The 19,722-nt window shown below is 37.7% G+C and overlaps 2 protein-coding genes and 1 pseudogene across 2 annotated transcripts in view; 2 read left to right on the top strand and 1 right to left on the bottom strand.

The window, feature by feature from the left end:
• Positions 1-7,319, bottom strand: part of LRRC9 (leucine rich repeat containing 9) — a 93,081-nt gene extending 85,762 nt beyond the window's left edge. Inside the window, exons 1-6 of the mRNA XM_089906269.1 lie at positions 7,272-7,319; positions 6,791-7,009; positions 6,031-6,171; positions 5,437-5,500; positions 5,080-5,150; positions 344-526 (exon numbers count right to left, since the gene is read on the bottom strand). Of these exons, the coding sequence (XP_089762395.1) occupies positions 344-526; positions 5,080-5,150; positions 5,437-5,500; positions 6,031-6,171; positions 6,791-7,009; positions 7,272-7,319 (726 nt within the window). The remainder of the gene's footprint in view (positions 1-343; positions 527-5,079; positions 5,151-5,436; positions 5,501-6,030; positions 6,172-6,790; positions 7,010-7,271) is intronic.
• LOC111173101 (uncharacterized) overlaps positions 1-15,177 on the top strand; it is a 161,045-nt gene extending 145,868 nt beyond the window's left edge. Inside the window, exon 3 of the mRNA XM_089907778.1 lies at positions 11,253-15,177. The gene's annotated coding sequence lies outside the window, so the exon portion shown is untranslated. The remainder of the gene's footprint in view (positions 1-11,252) is intronic.
• Positions 15,178-15,759: 582 nt separating this feature from the next.
• On the top strand, positions 15,760-19,372 carry LOC149750303 (transformer-2 protein homolog alpha pseudogene; annotated as a pseudogene).
• Positions 19,373-19,722: the final 350 nt, after the last annotated feature.

Below are 19,722 nucleotides of genomic sequence, written 5' to 3'. Positions count from 1 at the left end.
GTTACTTGTTTCAGTTCTACTTTATTTAGGCTTTATTAATTTTCGTATATATAGCATTAGTTTAATTATTCTTAACACTGATAATTTTTCAGATTTCCTTCAAGTTTTATGTAAGTTTAAACGTTTTTCTATTATTTTACCTTCCAATACTGTCATCAAAATTGAGATTCTAGTACTAATGTTATTATCTGTATGCATCTATGTGAAATATCCAGCTCACTGGGCAAAAGTAGAATTGGTGACAACACTGACAAGATCATACTACCTACCACATGTTGACACAGCCAGAAAGAAGGAGTTAATTAAACTTAAGACACAGACACCTGATTAGGTATGCACTTACATCTGCCAGTTCCTTGATTTGCTTTGCTGACACATCAAACGTGTCAAGTCTTTGAAGGCAAGGCAAATGATATAACACATGTGTGGAATAATTACACAGCAGACAAACTGGATTGGTTTTATACTGAGGATCATTGAGACATAAATCCTTTAAGCGACGCAGCCTGGTTAAGTTAGTGAGGTCCTAAAACAACAGCAACAATAATGGTCAATTGATTAACTGCAACTCTCCACTTCTAAAGGAGGCATTTTAGCTCTTAAGATCACCCATAATTTAATGTAATGCATTCTAATTATGTGCTTTAATATGTTAAAGTTATTTAGATGCATAAAGTGTTATTCTCTATTGAAAAAGATGCTAAATACATGAAAAATGGATCAACAATAATTAAACAGCAGACTCTATATAACTATACATTTTAAATGTAAAATGACAAAGAGTATTTACTAAATGATGTATTCCACATGAAACCTTGAAGCCCATTTATTCCTTAAGACAGCATTCCCTCTCTGCACAGCCCCTTTGCTAACACGTGCCCCAGGAGTAACTAGGATGTAGGTCTCCTACCTCCTTCACCATACTCCCCACACTGACCACCCAGGAACACAGCTCGCTATTTTCCTCAGCCTCCAGGTCTGCTCTTCTCACCAAAGACTATGGCACCTATGTTTTAATATAATTAACACTGAACTCCTGATTTTTAGGTTTTTTTGGTTTGAGGTTTTTGTTGTTGTTGTTTGTTTCTATAAATGCCCTTTCTGCCTATTAAGGGCAACTGAAAGCTAGCTTTCTCCTGAGGGCCTCATTTTCCTCACAGCCTCTGGAGGGGTAGGTGTTGACAATGCACTTCCAGACCAATATGATTCCTTAACATCTTTTATCTTGAAGTTTAAGTCACTGTTCACACCTTCCTTTATTTGGCATCTGGCCCTTGCTTAACTCTTCAGTCTCGTCTCTTCTATTTAAACCCTGACATTTTATGTTTTAGCCATACTGAACAACTTGAAGTTTCAGAATGTCCCAGACCATTTAGACATTCACTCACGCTTCTGCCTTTGAATGGACTGAACTTCACCCCAATTTTACCTTTTAATCTGTCAAGACTCAACCTAGGTATCATCTTCTTTGAGAGCCTTGTTTCATCCCCCAGGCTTGGGGTAGATGCTCCTCCTATGAGCTCTCTTAGCCACAGGGCTTACCCTTGTTATAGAATTTATCACACCCTATTGTCAATTATCCACAAGTCTATAAACCAAGGGTCTGTATGTGCTTTGGCCCTCAGTCCACAAGCTAAGAATGGTGATTGTATTTTTAAAGTGTTGGGAAAAAAGAAGAATGTGTGACAGAGGCCATATATGGCCCACAAAACCTGAAATATTTTCTTTCTGGCCTTTTATAGAAAAAGTTTGCCAATTCCTGAGATAAACTCTTTGAGAACAGGGTTTGTGTCCTGTTAACACTGCATTCCCAGCATTCAGCATTTAGAACACAGCAGGCACTAAATAAATAATGTGAATTGAATTGAATGCTTATTACTTTCTACCAACCTCTAAGACACGCTCACATCTTTCTCAATAATAGTATTACTAGGGTGGTGCCTGGGGTAGGAAGGTACTATGGTAAAGTTGGACTTAAATGAATGCACTGCTAGTTAAGAGACTCAGAATCAGAATTAAAGGAAATCCAAAGCAAGGACCAGGAGGCACTAATTTAGAAGATAAAGTATCAATACAAATGGAATCGGGAAGCAAGTAGTGAAATCAGGCTGCTAGAATTAAGAGTAAGACAGGGTGAGGTGGATAATGTGTGTCCAAACTCTCTCTGGACAAGTGATAACTTGGCTTACTGGCTGGACCTAAGGCTATGGCTAGGCCCATAGCATGAGTGGGACTAACTAATCAGGGTGACTCTAAAAAGGAGATTTCTGAATAGAGTTGTGCAGAGAATTATTTGGTCAAATTCTGCAGGGCAAGGAAGGTAAACCATTGACTATGCTGAAGAGTAAAGATACTGTTTGATTTCTGGGTGGCTGTGTTGCATTTGACCATCAGTCTGGGCTATGGCGGGTGTGAACTTTGAAGTCTTATGCAGGAATCCTCCACGTACACTCAGAAGTTAGATGACGCTGGAGTCTATGAAAGCACATCTCACTTTCACCAGGATAGTATCTTTTTAGGGTGACTGGAAAGGGTAGACATAAAAATTCAGAATAATAATATTTCAGGAATATTCCTAATATGTGAATAATAAAGGTTGCTGTGAGTCATGTTCAATGTTTTTATGAGAGGCCATAATTATTATAGAGAGCCTTTTTAATTTTATGCCATACAATGAACCTTCACAATAATCCTATTTTTATCCCCATCCTTTTGATGAGGAGATTGAAATAGGTTAATGTCATTAAAGTGATAGTAATGATAATAAAATGGCATATCTATTGAGTGCTTACTGTGTTTAGTCATTATTCTAGGAGCTTTATTTTATTATTTCACTTCAACTTCATGTTACCATTGTATTATGCTGTCCTTAGTTTGTGGCAGGGCTAGAAGTGACAGATCTTTCTGCCTGTGCAGCCTCTGCTCTTTACCACAAGGCTGCCATGGCTGGCCAGGGTGAGATAAACTTCCATATGGCTTCTTGGCAGGGTGATACCTTATCCTCCCAGCCTTCTGCACTTACTTCTTCAGCCTCAACTCATGATTCTCTCCCTCATTCCGTTCCAGGCACAGAGGATTTCTAGTTTTCTATATTTGCCACACTCTTTCCACCACTTAGGTCCTTCACACCTTTGCTTGGAATGCTATTTCCCTAAGTAACTCCTGCTTATGTCTCATTTGTTAGCTTAAACATTACCTGCTACAGCATTCTGAATTTACCTTTCACAGCTCCCTCTGATCTCTGCTGCTGATGTTACTCAAATAACACTGATTTCTTACCTCCACACCTTTTTGCATATTGTTCTTCTCATCTTGGAATGCCTACTTCCCATTGCGTTGTAGAAAATCCTCCCTACAATGCCTGTTGAAATTCTGTCAACCCTTCAATGTTCACATCAGATATTTCCTCTTGAATTTGACTAATAAAATTAAATTTTATTGAAATTTCTTTTTAAGGTGTTTATAACATTCTGCCTCATTCTATAGATTTTTGGTGTCTTATATTCTTCTCTGAGTAAAAAAATGCCTACTTTAATATTGATCAATTCAAAATTATTTCTATAGCTAATTTGCTCACCTATTGTCTAGAGGAAGTGTTTGAAAATGTACCTTCAGTCTGACACTGTCAGAATTATGAATGCCATATGCTTTCACCCACATTATATACCATAAACATTGTCTTCTTATTTTTTTTTTTCTCTCATTTATGTGCTTGACAAATGGTTATTGAGATTCATTACAAGTCAAGTACTGCTTTAAGTATTGTAGATATAGCAGTGAACAAAACAAGCCAAATTCCTGTACTCATGGAGCTTGTATTCTAGTAAGGGTTGTGGGTAAATGCCAATAGGAAAAATAAAACAGGGGAAAAGTAATGGAATGCTTCCACTTGAGGAGGGTAGTAGGGGTCATTGCTATTTTACTTAATTAGGCAGGAAAGGTGTCACCAAGAACATAACATTTGAATAACATCCAGAAAGAAATGAGATGAGTCACGAAGATATACGGGGGAAGAATACTCCAGCAAGTGCAAAGGCCCTAAGGTGAATGTGTCCTAGATATATGTAAGGAACAGTGAGGAGACCAGAGTGGCTAGAATGATGAAAACAAAGGGGAGAGTGGTAGAAGCTGTGGTCAGAGAGACAGTGGGGAGACTAGATTATATAGAGTCTGGTGGGCCATTGTAAGAACTGACTTTTACTTTGAAAGAGATGAGAAGCCAAGGGAGGGTTTTGAGCAGAAATGATTTGATCTGACATATTTTTAAAGGAGTGGGCTTCTATGTGGAGAACAGACTGAGTGCAGTGAAAGGGTAAACACAGGGAGAACTGTTAGGAGGCTTTTTTTTTTCCAATAATGCAGGAAAGAGATGATGGTGTCTTCAACCAGGTTGATAGTGATGCAGGTGGTAAAAAATGGTCAGACTTTGGATATATTCTGAAGGTAGAGCCAACAGAATTTTCTGATGGACTGGTTATCGGGTATGAATGAATAAGAGGAGTCAAAAATGACTCAAGGATTTTGGCTTAAGTTATTAGAAGAATTGAGATGACATTTAGAGAAATGGAGAAGGCTGCAGGAGACAAAAGTTCGGTAGAGGGGAAATCAGTTTGAGTTAGGATAGGAGATGTCTATCATTTGGGGTAATTGTTAGGGAAAGTAGAGATACCAATTTAGGAGTAATAAGTGGATAAAGGTATTTAAAGTTATAAGATGATTAGATTAGAGAATGAATGCAGATAGAAATGAGAAAAGATCTTGGACTAACTTGGGGCAATCCATTTTTTAGATGCTAGGAGAGGATGAAAAACCAGAAAACCAAAGAGGTGTAGCCAGAAAGATGGGAGAAAAACTAAGAGAAAGTGGTATCCTAAGAGCCAAGTAAATAGTTATTTGTTTGGTTTTAATAGTGTCAGATCGTTAGGGCCAATTTAATCAGGTAACTCTCAAATTTCTGGGAGTATTGGGTAGTCCAAAACAAATTACTCTTTAAGTGGGGACTCTTTAGACCATTTTCTGCAAAAAGATGGTTCATGATCCAGGTTGATGAATAAAATAAATTATTCCACTTAAACATACCTTGAAAGAACATATTTGGTTACCAGAAAGGTTTAATCTTTCTAGTTGTTCATTGGGATCAAGACATCGACCTTTAATTAAAAAAAAACAAGATGAGAAAAAAGTTAAATTTCTCATTTTACCTCCTGTTCATATCTTGTCATATTTCTGAGTTGTATATGACCATCTTTTCTTGCATATAAATGAGACTAACAGTAACGTTGTATAATTAGTAACCACTGATCAATGGGTAGTATTTTCACATCCTGTAATTATAGATTTAGAAATGCTTTTCAAAGATATTATAAGACTGTACTTTTCATATTGACAAAAAATTATTGTAACATTATCTCATATTCCAAATGAAACTGTACATACCAATGCTGCTTATTAGATTTCCAGCAAGGTTGAGATCACTTAAATTCTTCAAAGTTTGCAAGCCCTAAAATTTTAGACAATATATAATTTAGAAGAAATCATTAAAATCTATGTTTATAAATCATCTGAGCAATCTGGTTAGTTCTCCAGGTGTTCCAAGCACCAGGTGCTGTTTACTTTACAAGCTTAGAAGTAAGTGGGTGCCTCAGTGAAGTCTACTTTGTTCTCTGGAACCTGGAAAGAATTTTTGAAGGAGAAGGGAACAGGGAGGGAAGCAGAGAGGAAAAGAGGAGGAGGAGTAGCAAAAAAAACACATCACACAGAGTGTGTTTAAAATCTTAGGCAAGTTATATTCAAAACTTCTCTAAACCTCCTTTTTTTTTTTAACCTTCAGAGAAGAAATAACACCTTACCTCCCAGACACGGTGGGAGGAGTAAAGAAAATGATGCATACGAAGTTCTCTATATGTTACAATATGCTACATACACATTAGTTCTTCTTAACTAATTAAACTAGTCATGAATATTTCTTGGACATTGTGGTTAAACTCTACAGGAGTTGACTTTAAATATAAATCACTGAAATTATCTTACCTCAATATTTTTAATTGCATTGTGGTTCAGCCAAAGAACCTCCAATCTGGATAATTTCTCTAAATTTTCTATTTTATAAATTTTATTAAAATATAAGTACAGTTTTTCTAAATTTCTACATTCTTGAATACCTTCAATTTTCTGTTAAAAAAAAAAGAGGAGCCTGAATAGTGTTAACTTGTGTTTTTCTATTAATCCTTCAATAAAGTAGATTTTAAGTACATTTTCCTTAAAAATCACATTTTCAGAATAGATTGCAAAATCAACACCCAGCAAAATGAACTAAAATATAAAAAATCATACAATCCCTCTGCCTAAATACTATTTTCAATTTTCATATTCTTTTTAAATCAACTTGATACCTATTTTTATATGGTTATAATCATAACCCTGTACATTTTGCAATATTGCTTTTCAATATAGATGTTATAATTTTCACACAACCAATAGGGTCAAAGTAAACCAATTTCACTAGCAGTACTGGATATTATTCGATCTGATTTGATTATTAAAAAGTAGAATGTGTCTATGTTTTGGCTCTTTATTTCTATTTTCTCCTTTGTATAAATCTATTTTTATATTTTGTCCATTTATCTGTTTTTGTTCTGTTTTGTTTTACTGGGCAAAGGGTTTAATTGCAATTCATCATGTATGAATCTATCTGTTTTGATCCATGCCTCAAGCATATACTTCAATGAATTATTTTTCCAAAGCCAAAGGACTTAGCATAATCTTCATGTAAGGTTATGTTTAGACTTACCTCTATGCAGCATTCGGCAATCCAAAGTTCTTTAAGCCGTAAACAAGTTTCTAGTCCTGAAATTTCTTTTATATCTTGAGCAACAATTGTGAGACTTGTTAAATTAGGAAATAATGATAATCCGACTATACGAGGATACCCTGAGAAAAACATTTCCAGTTTTGAAGTATCTGATCCTTCTTGTCCAATCATCTCATAAGATAAACCATTGCATAAACACTGTTTTCAAAAAAGAAATTGGATTATTACCTGTTTAAGATAATAAAAACTTATTTTTGCCATTAGGAATTATAAACGGCCAGTTTCACTGATGTCATTTTTCACTCACAGAAGAAAAGTTGTGTCATATATATGATTTTTCTCTACTTCCAAAGATCATGGTGTAGAAGAAATCTCTAGATAAGCTCCAGAAAGGAGTGTAGAAATGTTCCATTTAATATTCTTACAAATGTAGTTGAAAAGAAACCTGGCTTTGACTCACCAGTTCTTTAATTATGTCTTCTTGGTTTAGGTTTTCACATTCAATCATCTTCCATTAAAAATAAAGGTTATAATAATATAACTGTTAAGGAAAAGGAAAAGTTGAAATAAGTACTAGAGTCATGCTGTATCATTTAAAGGAAACTTAAAGTTACTTAGGTGGAATTACCCACCTGTGGCTTGACATTTTCCAACAGTACATTACCAAGTATGTCTGGACCCCAAGACAGTCCATTCCATCTCTGAAGTTTTCTCTTAGACAGTTATTTTTTATTCTGAATTTAATTCTCTCTCTCCATAACTCCTCCCCATTCACTGTCATTTTACCTCCTGGGTTCAAATAAAACAAGCATAATTTTTCTTTCACACTATGACCCTTTAATACTTGAAGAACATAGTCATCTCTCATCTATACGTTCACCTTGCCCTCAGTTCATGTCTTTTAGTTCTCTCACTAGAAAGAGCCCCAGTTTTCTCCCTTGAACCAGTTCCAGTTCATTCATCCTGTTATACTATGGTGTTCCAAACTGAATACAGTTCTCTAAGTATAGTTAGCAAAGAAAAGAATTTTCAGGGCTTAATGACATACCATAGGCATGGTAATAAATGTTTATTAAAATGAATTAGTCAACTTCCTCATTTTAGATGGTATGAACTACTAAATACCTAAGTAGCTTCAATAAAATTTAACCTAATTTTTCATAATTTTTAATATATTCATTATATTATTCCAGACATATACTATTTAAAAAATATAGGAATCCTGGTTTTAATATGAGGACATGACAAAGCAATATGTAGAAACTGTATTTATTTGTTTATTGTGATTCTACCTTTTATGATAATAACTCCTCCACAGATATGTGTGTACATACATGTGTGTATAGATATAGAATAGAGATATGTATGTGTATTTATGATTATGCATATGTAAGGAGAAAATATGTAAAGATACATACTAAGTTGTTAACATGAGTTACCTTGGATATAGGTGAAAGCTGGTGTGGTTATAATAGGCATGAGAGGTTGGATGGAGATGGATCTAGGTAAAAAGGAAAAAAAAAACCCTACACTTTAAAAAAGCATGTTTAGTATTGTATAATATGAATATATAACCATTTACTTATTCATTCTACTGTTAGTAGACATTTGGACTGTCTCCAGTTTGGAGCTGAATAGTGTTTCCCTGGACATTTTTATTATGCAGGACATAGGTACAGTTTTCTTTGGGGTTTATACCTAGCAGTAGAATGAGAAAGAAACTATTGGTGTACATAACATGGATGATTCTCACAAACACAATATTGAACAAAGGAAGACACAAACACAATGAGTACATACTGCATGACTCCATTCATATAAAATCTGGAAACTAATCTATGGTATTAGAAGTCAAGATAGTCATTACCTTTCAGGGCTGATTGACTAGGAGGAGGCAAAAGATAGGTTCTGGAGTGCTGATGAAGATAAATTTTTTGATCTAGGTGCTAAAGGAATGCATTTACTTCGAGAGAATAAAATTAGATACCTAAGATTTGTGTGGTTTCCACATACATATTATGAAATTTTACGTAAATGTTTATTTTTTAAAGTATTTATATGCTCACTTTTAATCATTTATGCAAAATTTTATACATGTGCAGGTGTACATGTAAATTAAAATTTTAAGAAAAAACAGATGGTGACTTGAGGCCATGTATTTACCTACCTTCTCTGCTCAAATCTCGCTGGAATGACTAGGGAACTAGGAAAATAAGAAAGGAATGTGTAGCAGTGCTAGCAAAAGAGCACTGATGGCCAGAGATGTTGAGAAAGGTCTTTTGAATGAAGATAAAGCAGATGGCATCAGACTGAGAGAAAAAGCCCCAGTACAGACCAGCCCAAAATTCAAGGTACCAGAGGAAGAAATTTTACAAAACTATCCGTAAAAATTCCCCAGGGCTTCCCTGGTGGCGCAGTGGTTGAGAATCCACCTGCTGATGCAGGGGACACAGGTTCATGCCCCGGTCCGGGAAGATCCCACATGCCGCGGAGCGGCTGGGCCCATGAGCCATGGCTGCTGAGCCTGCGCGTCCGGAGCCTGTGCTCTGCGATGGGAGAGGCCACAACAGTGAGAGGCCCGCATACCGCAAAAAAAAGGAAAAAAAATTCCCCAAACTCAGAGCAGCAGTGATTGGGAAGAAAGTGGCTGTGGGCCATCCAAAGAGTCCAAATCAAAGGATTTTGAGATCTGTATCAGGGTAATATGCACAGCCTATATTTGTACTCAGGCTTTGTAAACTGGGGACATTGCTCCACTATGCTGAGGAAGGGATCCCAGCTAGCACCACAAAGAAAAGTACACCCAGAAAGTTATCCTCATACAATGGAATCTCTGTTCATTCACTCATTCATTCATTTATGCATTGAGGACTAATATCTACCAGCTAGAGAATAGTAGATATGGGAGAAAAGAGAAGACTTCTTTGATAATGTGGAATCTGGGCAAAGAACTGTGGAAAATGAGGCAGTACGGGCTATGAGGAATCTTGGGGAAAAGCATCAAAGCATGGGGAAAAGAAAATGCAAAAAAAAATGGGTGAGAGTATACTTGACATGTTTGTAGAATAGCAAGTGAGATGATGTAGCTGGAGCACAGTGAGGGAGATGGAGACCAGTAGGATGTGTGGTCAGAGAGGTTCTGTGGGGTCATATCATGTGCTATCCTGTAGGCTTTTATGAGGATTTTGGATTTCATTATGAGTAAGATGGAAAGCTGTATGAGGATTTTGAATGAAAGAATAACACAAGCTGTCTTAGGTTTCAGAAAGGATCGCCCTAGCTATTCTGTTGAAAATGGACTATAGGGGTTGAAGGGAGAAGCAAGGAGATCAGTCAAGGGGCAGTTATAATAACGTGAGAGAGGATGGCAGCTGGAATAGGGTGGTAGTAGTGAGGATGGTGAGCAGTGATTAGATGATGGATCTATATTAAAAGTAATATTGATCATTCCTTCCCTGCTTCCAATTGGCAACTGTCTCTTTACCCCATTCTTGGATAACCCCCAGATATTACAGCATAGGAGTGGCCAGGCAAGGGAGCACGTAGCAAGGAACAACCTGAAGGAATATAGATAATCCATCAGAGGCCCATACAGAGATGCAGGCCACAGTCTTCCCTCCTTAGGTTTACTTGGATGGCACCCCAAGTAAAGGAGGGCTTTGTAGCACCTCTTCTTATCAGAAGAGAAGCCCCTACATTCTGGTTTAATGTCTGTGAGCACCAAAGGAAAAGTCTGTCTGCCCACCACCACACAAGGGATAAAACCTGCCTTTAACACCCCCAAAGTCAACAAACAGCCATCCAAGTTTTCTAGTCCATGTCCAAGATATCTATTACAGAAGAAATTAACTGCTCCCTTCGTTATTCACTAAATTATCACGTATACTTGAGCCTAATTTTGGACTTTCTAATCTGCTTTCCCTTAGCTCTATCTATTCCTACAGTATTATCCTGTATTAATTATTGTGATTCATGTTGTAAATTTCTATCTCATTTTCTTTTTTGGAAATTTCCAGTTATTCTTTCATATTTATTTTTCCAAATAAGATTTATGATTATTTTGTATTTAGTTTTTAAAAATTCACTTGGGATTTTGACTGAGATTTGATTGTAAAGATTAATTTAGGGAGAACTTCCATCTTTACAGTATTGAGTCTTCCTCTAGAACAAGATATAACTCTCCATTTATTCAAGAAGACTACTATGCATGTTTGGGGTACCAACCTTTTCTTTCACTTCACCTTATCTGCCCTTCACCAATGCCCTCATTTAGGAAAAACCTTGTTGTAATTCAATAGTTAATTAGCAAAACAAAATTTAACTTAAAACCCCCAAATTCTATAATTTGCGTAACTACATCTGAATTATGTGATTGTGCATAATTAATTATGCATAATTATGAGCCTTGCTAGTATTTACAAGTCTTGTATATTTTCTCCAGTCACAAGTGGTCCCAAGGCTTCCAGTTTCTGATTCCATCAAGAGGTGAGTGTCCTGATGCCCACTCTTCTGTGCCTTGGGAAAGCTCTTTTCAGGGCCTGCCCATCTAAGAAACTACAGATCTCTAGTTTCTCCAGGGAGCCAGGAGCCACCAGGAGCTTCTATAGCTTTCACGCTTCCAATCTCAAACCTTGGGTTGATCTAGTCACCTCTGCTCTCTGCTTTGGAGTGCTGCTGGAAGATTTCACATGGCCAGTTGGTCATGTGAGTTGAAATCACTGCAAATGTATGGTCTCTGACTTGAGTTGAATCCAACAACAGACATTTTATATTTTCTTCTTCAACTTCCTCTCCTAGGGAGTAGGACTAGAGATACAGATCTGGGATTCACAACGTCTGGACTTTTCTAAACTTTCACCACTCTTCTCAAGTTCTCTCTCTCTCAGCAGATGATCTTGTCCCCATTTTCACAGAGAACAGTGACACCATCAGATATACACTCCTTAAATTCTCACACCTCTTAAAATATACAGTTGACTCTTGAACAATGCAGGTTTGAACTGCACAGACCCACTTATATGCAGATATTTTTCCACAGTAAATACTGCAATCCTACATGGTCCATGCCTTATTGAATCCGAGGATAAGGAGGAACAAAGGATAAGAGGGCTGACTATAAGTTATACATGGATTAACCCCCAGTTAATCAGTTCAAGGGTCAACTGTATTTCTTTCACTTTCTGATTCCTGTCTTAGTAAAAGTATTCTTTCTCTTGCCCAAAATGAATCCCTTTTCCTGTGTACTCATCCCATCCTCTTCAGTCTCTTTCAGAACTTTGGTCTGTCAAATTTTCCTTCTTTTCATTTATTCCCCTCTTTCTTTCTCTAGGGTCTCTTTTCTCTCCATATATGAATGTTAGGTCATTACTATCTTTAAGAAAAAGCTCTCCTATCCTGTATTCAATGAACAGCTGATTTTAGATCCCTTTACAGGAAAACTTTTAGATATAAGTCATTAGTACCATATTATAGCATTAGGAAACATTACAAAAGATATGTAGTCATTAGCAATACTTCAGTACCTGTATTCAGTTCTCAGTTTACTGCAGTCTCAGGGAGGACACCTCAGGCCACTGCAGTTTCTTTTTCCAGGTCAACAATAATGTAATTGCCAAAGACACTAGACATGTTTCAGCTCTCAATTTGACCCTGTCATCGAATCTGATGATGCTGATGGCTCTTTTTCTTCTTTGGTGTGACTTTTTCTCCTTGGCTTCTATTTGTTATGTAAAACTTAATTTTCTGATTAATAGTTTACTTCCTGGTGAAGAATTACTAATTTTTATCTTCCTCTTTTCTGTGCAACACGCAACTACACACATGGAAAGCTCCACCTGAATGTGTCTCAAACTCAGTATGTTCAAAACTGAACTCTATATTTTCCAGCCAGCCTGCTTCTCCTAATGCATGTTTTCTCTTGGTAAGTGACACCATTCTTTTAATCATCCAAGTCAGAAGCCTGGAACTTATGCTCAACCACTCTTTTATTCTTTCCCCCACTTTTGCTCACTCATTAAATCTTTCTGCATATACCTCTTAAATGTCTATCACGTTGTTGTTGGTTTTTTTTTCCTCCCCTCTATCCAATTGCCTCTGCTTTGATTCAGGCTCTCATCACTTCAATTTAACCAATGCTTTCCCTATAGTCCCACTTCCTGCCAATCGATCCTCTACTCTACTGTGACAGCAACCTCCTGAAAGGGAAATCCACTCATGCTGCTCCTCTTGGAAGGTATTCATGGTCTCCAAACTCTAACTCCTGTCTACCTCTCAAGCTCATCAACCACAAACTCCCAGGAACAACCCAGGCTCTGGCCACAACTATAGTTCTCTGAATGGCATGGGGTATTTCTGTTCTTTGGCACATGCTGTTTCCCCTCCCTAACTGTCCCTTGACTTTACGGCATACTCCATATACCCTTAAAGATTTAAATCAAGGGTCTTCTCTGTGAAGACTTTAATTCTCTCTGATAGTATTATAATCATCCTTTTTCTCGTGACTCCAGTTAAAGCCAGCATATGCCCTATATACAACACCTGTTCCACTGTATTGTGATGCTTCCAGGTCTTTCCTCCTTGACAGGTTACATGTTCACTGAAGGCAGGGACAAAGAACCTACCACAGTGCCTGACACATGCTTGGTGTTTGATAAAATTTTGTTGAATGGTTTGAATGAATTGTCATGCCACAGGGTCCTATATGGTGTAACTTAAATACTTTCTGTACATGACCAATCAGAGTAGAACAATAATTAGAGTACAAAGGGCAATGTTTCTGTCTGCCATGAGAGCTGGGGAGGGTGTCATTGTGAGAAAATCAAATTTCTTTTCTACAAACTAGAAGCCCTGTATGGTCAAGTAGTTTCCTCCCTTGGGTACAAATGGATCAGAATCCATCCATTATTACTGATGGGCCAAAAAACGCCCTTCCAGCTCTAGGTGAGCAGTGTCAAGTGTGTCCAAGGAGCACTTCGTTCCCTCAGTAAAGGCTGCACAGGCGACTGTGGGCCACCCTCCCTCTCCTCCTCCTCCTCCTCTTCAGTTTTGCTCTGGCAACCGTGATGGCCTCAGATAAAGTCATGTGACTGTCTCTCATTATCATCATCGCCACTGCACCGTTACAGGGGTCTTTTGACCTCAGCGTTGCTTCTCTCTTGCCTTCCTCCCAGCGTAGCCAGAGAGAGAGGAGAGGGGAGCAGAGACTCCTGGGGCCTGCCTACAGGTGAGGTACTCCCAAAGGCCACCAGGGGATAGTCACTCACCTTATCCCAGAGAGAGGATGGATTCCGGGGCAATACGAGACAGAACAGAGTCCACTCCCACTTCTTAATCCCTGTCTTGCAGCAGCAGGCACGACACCCTCTCTACCGTGGGACCTGGTGTGTACACACTAACCCACTGCGGTTGCCTAGGAAACCCGCTCACCGCCTCCCGCGACCTCGGGGGGGGAGGGGGGAAAGGGGCGGGGGAAGCGGTGGCCGACTTGTTTCTGGATCACGCGGTGGCAAGCTCCAACCAATCAGCAGAGGTCGGGATCCACCCGGAAGACCCTGCTAGTGCTCCTGGGAAAGGGTGGGGAGCTTCGCGAGCTGCGGGTCATTTGATCCCGGCAGGTAGCGTTTCACCCACCTTCGCCGGATCAGAGGCCCGGACGGGAAGCGACGACTTATGGCGGGGACCTAGTCGTTGCCTCTTCCAGTCCCGGCTCTTTCCTACTGAAAATCTTTGACCTTCATTGGAAGCCCGGAGCCTCGCTGGACTTGAACCCCAAAGACACGACGCTGTGATGTCAAGGCGGCCAGACGGCCGGAACAGGCCCTGATTCCCCCCACGCACCCTTGGTCCTGCGGCCCGCCACCACCGCCCTCCAGGAGTGTAGCTGACGGCAGCCCGAAGCCGCTGAGCGCAGAGCGAGCCGAGTGGAAGGACAGCGCAGGCCTACGTAACGCCCTGGTGCCCTTCAGAGAAGACATAGGACCTCCAAGGGTCTTCTTGTCGTTTGTCGACAGGCTTTTGAGGGCCGTTTAAGTATTCCAAAGTGTACAGGAGGCCAAAAAATTTTACAAGATAAAATTTAAAGAGGGAAAGGAAAGAACTTTTAAAAGAGTGGGCAGAGGGGCTGAGAAATGAATGAACTTAGGCAAATCAAAGTAACTGCAGGTCTCGTTTCATTTTCTAGATCTGCGCTGTCCCTCATGGCAGCCACTAGCCACAGCCACGTGAAATGTGGCTAGTCCGAATTGAGTTGTGCTGTGAAACACACATGGTATTTTGAAGACCTAGCATGAAAAAAATATGTATTGATTACATGTTGAAATGATGTGTTTTGATATATTGGTTTAAATAAAAATGCCTTGTTAAAATTAGTTTCTTTTTACTTTTTAAAAGCGGCGATTAGGAAATTTTAAATTACATATGTGATTTCTATTATATTTCTGTTGGAGAGTACTACTATATTTTTTGAGGTTAAGTTGATTTGTGTAGAATATTTATGACGTTCAGTTCATGCAAAATAGTGTCTGTAGTGCTCTTTTCCGTCACCAGATGGCTGCCTTATTCAATAGACTATAGTTTAAAACTGCTTTCTCATGAAAAATATGAGTGCAGATTTTTAAATATATTTTCATTTCAAATATTTTATCTGTAATATTGACTGTTTATAAACATACATAAACATAGAAAAAGAAAAAATAATTTTACCTGTACATTTTTTTATTTCACAGAAATTTCAGTTTCTGTCATTAATTAGTTAAAAATTAATTAAAATATTTATGGTTTAAGGGTTTAAAAAAAGGACCAGAAAAATCTGATTCATATTTGTACTTTTAGTATTAACTTCTCTGAAAATCTAGTTGAACAAGATGACCTGTCTGGGTAAATTTTCATCTTAGAGTGTAAAATCTAGATAACAATAGTTTAGAAATTTAAACTTTTAAGTTAAATTAAGAAATTGGATCAGAAATCAATTAGGTGAATTATCTACATCAAGCTTCTCATTTTGGGAGATGCAACTCTTGCATAAAAGTATAGAGATTATCTACTTTGATATTGTTAGAAATTTTTATTGTGACTTTCCTAACCAGTAAAGGACTAGGAGAAAGCTAACACAGTTTTCGTTATATTATATAAATGAGTAATTTTAAGAACGTTATTTCTAGGTAAAGCTCAAGGATTTGGTCAGCAACTGAGTCAGAGTTCCTGTATAGCTATAGACTGATAACCATTGGTGAGTTGCCAAACTAAAGCCCTTGTCCTAGTAATTCTTAAAGGAAGAATTGCCTGTTAGCGTGTTGTAGATGGTATTTGGAGTAAAAGGTGATTACAGTTAAAACCAGAGAAAGCATACAGAATCAGTGACCATTCTTGTTAATCTCCTTTTCTTATTTTAAAACTTCTTTATGATATGGTTTTATGTGTCTGTACCAGAAACAACAGAAGTAGAAGCCACTAAAAGTCAAGCAAAGTAAAACATTCTAAGTGAAATAAGACTTCATTTCATTCATCAGTCTGTTCATACTCCTAGACAAAGGCCAAAACATATAAATTTAAATCTACTTTATTTATGGATAAAGGTATCTTGAACCTGAAAACAATTGGGAAGCTATCTTACCACTGATTATGGCACACTTACCGTGTCACCACCTGAATTAAAGAGGAATTACTTAAACAAAATAGAGGTGACTATAGACCTAAATAAGAAAATCTTTCTTTATTAAAATCTTTTGAATAGATGGTTAAATTGATTTCCCCCAAAGCCCTATTCTTATTGGTAGACAACAGTGGAGACATCTAATTACAATTTGGCTTTGTAATGTCTTCAAGTTTAATTCCAGAGAACCCAAAGTCTGGAGATTTCAAATGCTAATTTAATTTTTATATTCTTGTTGACATTTGATCCTTATGCAAATGAGTGCTTTCCAGTTAATGATTTTATTAGATTATCTGTGAAAATTTGCTGTCACATGTTTAAATTTGATATATCATGAAAACATGAAGGCAGGGTTTACTTTGGCAGCAGAAGAGATAATTTTGTGGTGCATATAAAGTCATCAGCAGGGGCCCTCTTATTACTCATGTCTGGCAATGAATATACATTATTCAATTAAAAGGTAGGAATTATCCTGAAATAAAACTTTAATTAGACCAACAGAATGCTATTTCTAATGAGTCTAAAAACGTTAAATAATCTTTGTCCATGATTTGTTGACATATAATTAATGCACAAGCTTTTCTTAAAAGGCAGCCAGAACGGAATTGTAAAAAGATACTCCACTTCAGACAACATAACCTCCTTATTTTACCTTCCTAATTCTATTTGTATTTAGCTTTATGGTAGCAAATTGAAGGATAGTGAATTTAAGAAGGGATGGTAGTCTTAATTCGCTAGAGAGCTGACCAGTTCTTTGTGTGGGAGAATTCTTTCCTCTACCTCCTTTCTTTTGTGTCTTTTATTTATTTATTATACCTGAGGCTCAGAAAGTTGATTGTATTCCTCAGATCACAGCACATTATCGACATTTGTCTATATAAGGCCCTTGTTTTATTTTATATCCAGTCCCACCCCCATCCCAATAATAGGCATACATTTGATGTTTCTTATAAACCTTGAGTTGTGCATCTATCTTTGAAAAACAGGCAGTACTGTTTTGTGTGTCTGTATTTTTTATTTATAAAAAGTTATTGTGGATTTTTGCCAGAGCCTGTGACCGAGTGGGAGTGGAGTGGAGCAGCTGTTGTTGCCAACTCTTTCCTCCTCCCCACGGTCCAGTCAGCTGGTTGATTAGGCCATCGGCCCTCAAGCCGAGATCTGTCTCTTATTTAGTTCTGGGGAGTGCCTGGCCGACATGAGTGATGTAGAGAGAACAACTTCGAGGGCAGAGAGCCTCGCTCTCCGTCAAAATCTCCAACGGGAACTCCTGCTCATGTAAAATCAGAGAGCAGGTCAGGATCTCATAGTCCATCAAGAGTTTCCAAACACTCTGAATCCCATTCTCGATCAAGATTAAAATCCAGGTCGAGGTCAAGGAGGCATTCTCATAGACGTTACATTCGATCCAGATCCCATTCTCACTCTCATAGGAGACAATCTCGAAGTAGGTCCTATACACCAGAATACCGGCGTCGCAGGAGCCGAAGTCATTCTCCAATGTCTAACCAGAGAAGACATACAGGCAGCAGGGCAAATCCAGATCCCAACACTTGTCTAGGAGTGTTTGGCCTCAGTTTGTACACGACAGAGAGAGATCTTCACGAAGTATTTTCTTGATATGGACCATTGAGTGGTGTCAATGTGGTTTATGACCAGTGAACTGGACGATCACAAGGATTTGCTTTTGTTTATTTTGAGAGAATAGATGACTCAAAGGAGGCTATGGAAAGGGAAAATGGAATGGAGCTGGATGGTAGAAGAATTCGTGTAGATTATTCTATCACCAAGAGAGTGCACACACCTACACCAGGCGTATACATAGGCAGACCAACTCACAGTGGTGGTGGAGGTGGAGGTGGAGGTGGAGGTGGAGGAGGTGGCAGACGTCGAGATTCTTACTATGATAGAGGATATGATCGTGGGTACAACAGATATGAAGATGATGATTACCGGTACAGAAGAAGATCACCTTCTCCTTACTATAGTCGATACAGATCACGATCAAGATCTTGTTCCTACAGCCCAAAACGCTATTGATAAACAGAGTGGCTGCTGTTGAGGACATCTTTTTCTTTTTTTTTTTTCCCTTTCTCTTTTTTTGTTTAATTCTGGATTTCTCCAAGCTTCTAATCCTTCCTACTCCTTAAAAAGAACCCTTAAAAACATCTTTGGTTTATTTAGCATCTACACTTTGTCGATTGTATTGCTGTTTTCACCCCTTTTATTATATTCTTAAAGATGTAATTGTTGTCATTGTGAGTAGTTAAACATCTTGAGTAAAACAGGAACCCCTGGTGTTATGCTTTTGTAAATGGTTTTTTGTTTGTTTGTTGCTTTTACAGAAAATTAACTCCTGCCTAATCGAATGAAGAAAGAAATGATCTTTTTAAAGCTTCTTTTGTGTTAGATATTGTATTAGACATGGTATTAGAGAGCTGCATTTACTACAAACTCCTTTTTTAACTTTCTTTTGGGGAAGTTAGTAACATAAAGTAGTTCAGTCATGTCAGGTTTGTCTGGGGTGGCATGGAGCAATCAAATAATTGAGTGTAGAAAGTTTGAAGCTATAGAAGAAAACACTTGGTCATTTCTTTTGAAGAATGGAATTTTTGAACCCTAAAAATTATGTCATTTTTTTAGAGATGAAGAGCTTGTGGACTGCTACAAAACATGTTGTGTTTAAAATACATTTGTTAAAACTTAAAAACGTAAAGTTTGATTTTTGTGTTGAAATTTTTGAAGTTTAATCAGTGAAGGACAAGCCTTATTATTTAGAGCAATTGTATGCTTTGCTGTTAGAAATTTTGGTATTGGGGAAATGGTTTAAGTAGGCTATTGTATAGAGTCCTTAGAAATAGTGAGGGGAAGGGTAGTCTCCTTTCAAATAAAAGTTAATTTCTTTGAAAAAATAAGTTATTGTGCTATAAATTGTATTTTGATTCTCTTTCATTCAGTGCTATTTTAGGATCTATCCTTGTTTCTGTATGTTCATGTAGTTCATTGTTTCTGTATTATGCACATTATTCCATAATATATATCTACCATGTTTTATCTTTCATTTGTTCCCCTAGTGATGGGCACCTATTTTGACTACAATAAACAATAGAGTATTGAACAGCCTTGAAATTGTTTTCTTAAGGACATTTTCTCTGGGGTATATGCCAGGAATAGAATTATTGGGCAAAAGGCAAACATATACTTCACTAGATATCATCTGATAACTTTCCAGAATGGCTGTCCCAGATTTCCCTCCCACCAGTAG

Source organism: Delphinapterus leucas, chromosome 2, assembly GCF_059928025.1.
Source record: "Delphinapterus leucas isolate spDelLeu-1000000601 "Yukka" chromosome 2, BTC_Dleu_Yukka2, whole genome shotgun sequence".
Taxonomy (NCBI): Eukaryota; Metazoa; Chordata; class Mammalia; order Artiodactyla; family Monodontidae; genus Delphinapterus; species Delphinapterus leucas.
Note: the sequence above shows the minus strand (reverse complement) of the source record. Positions and strands in the feature narration are given on the sequence as shown.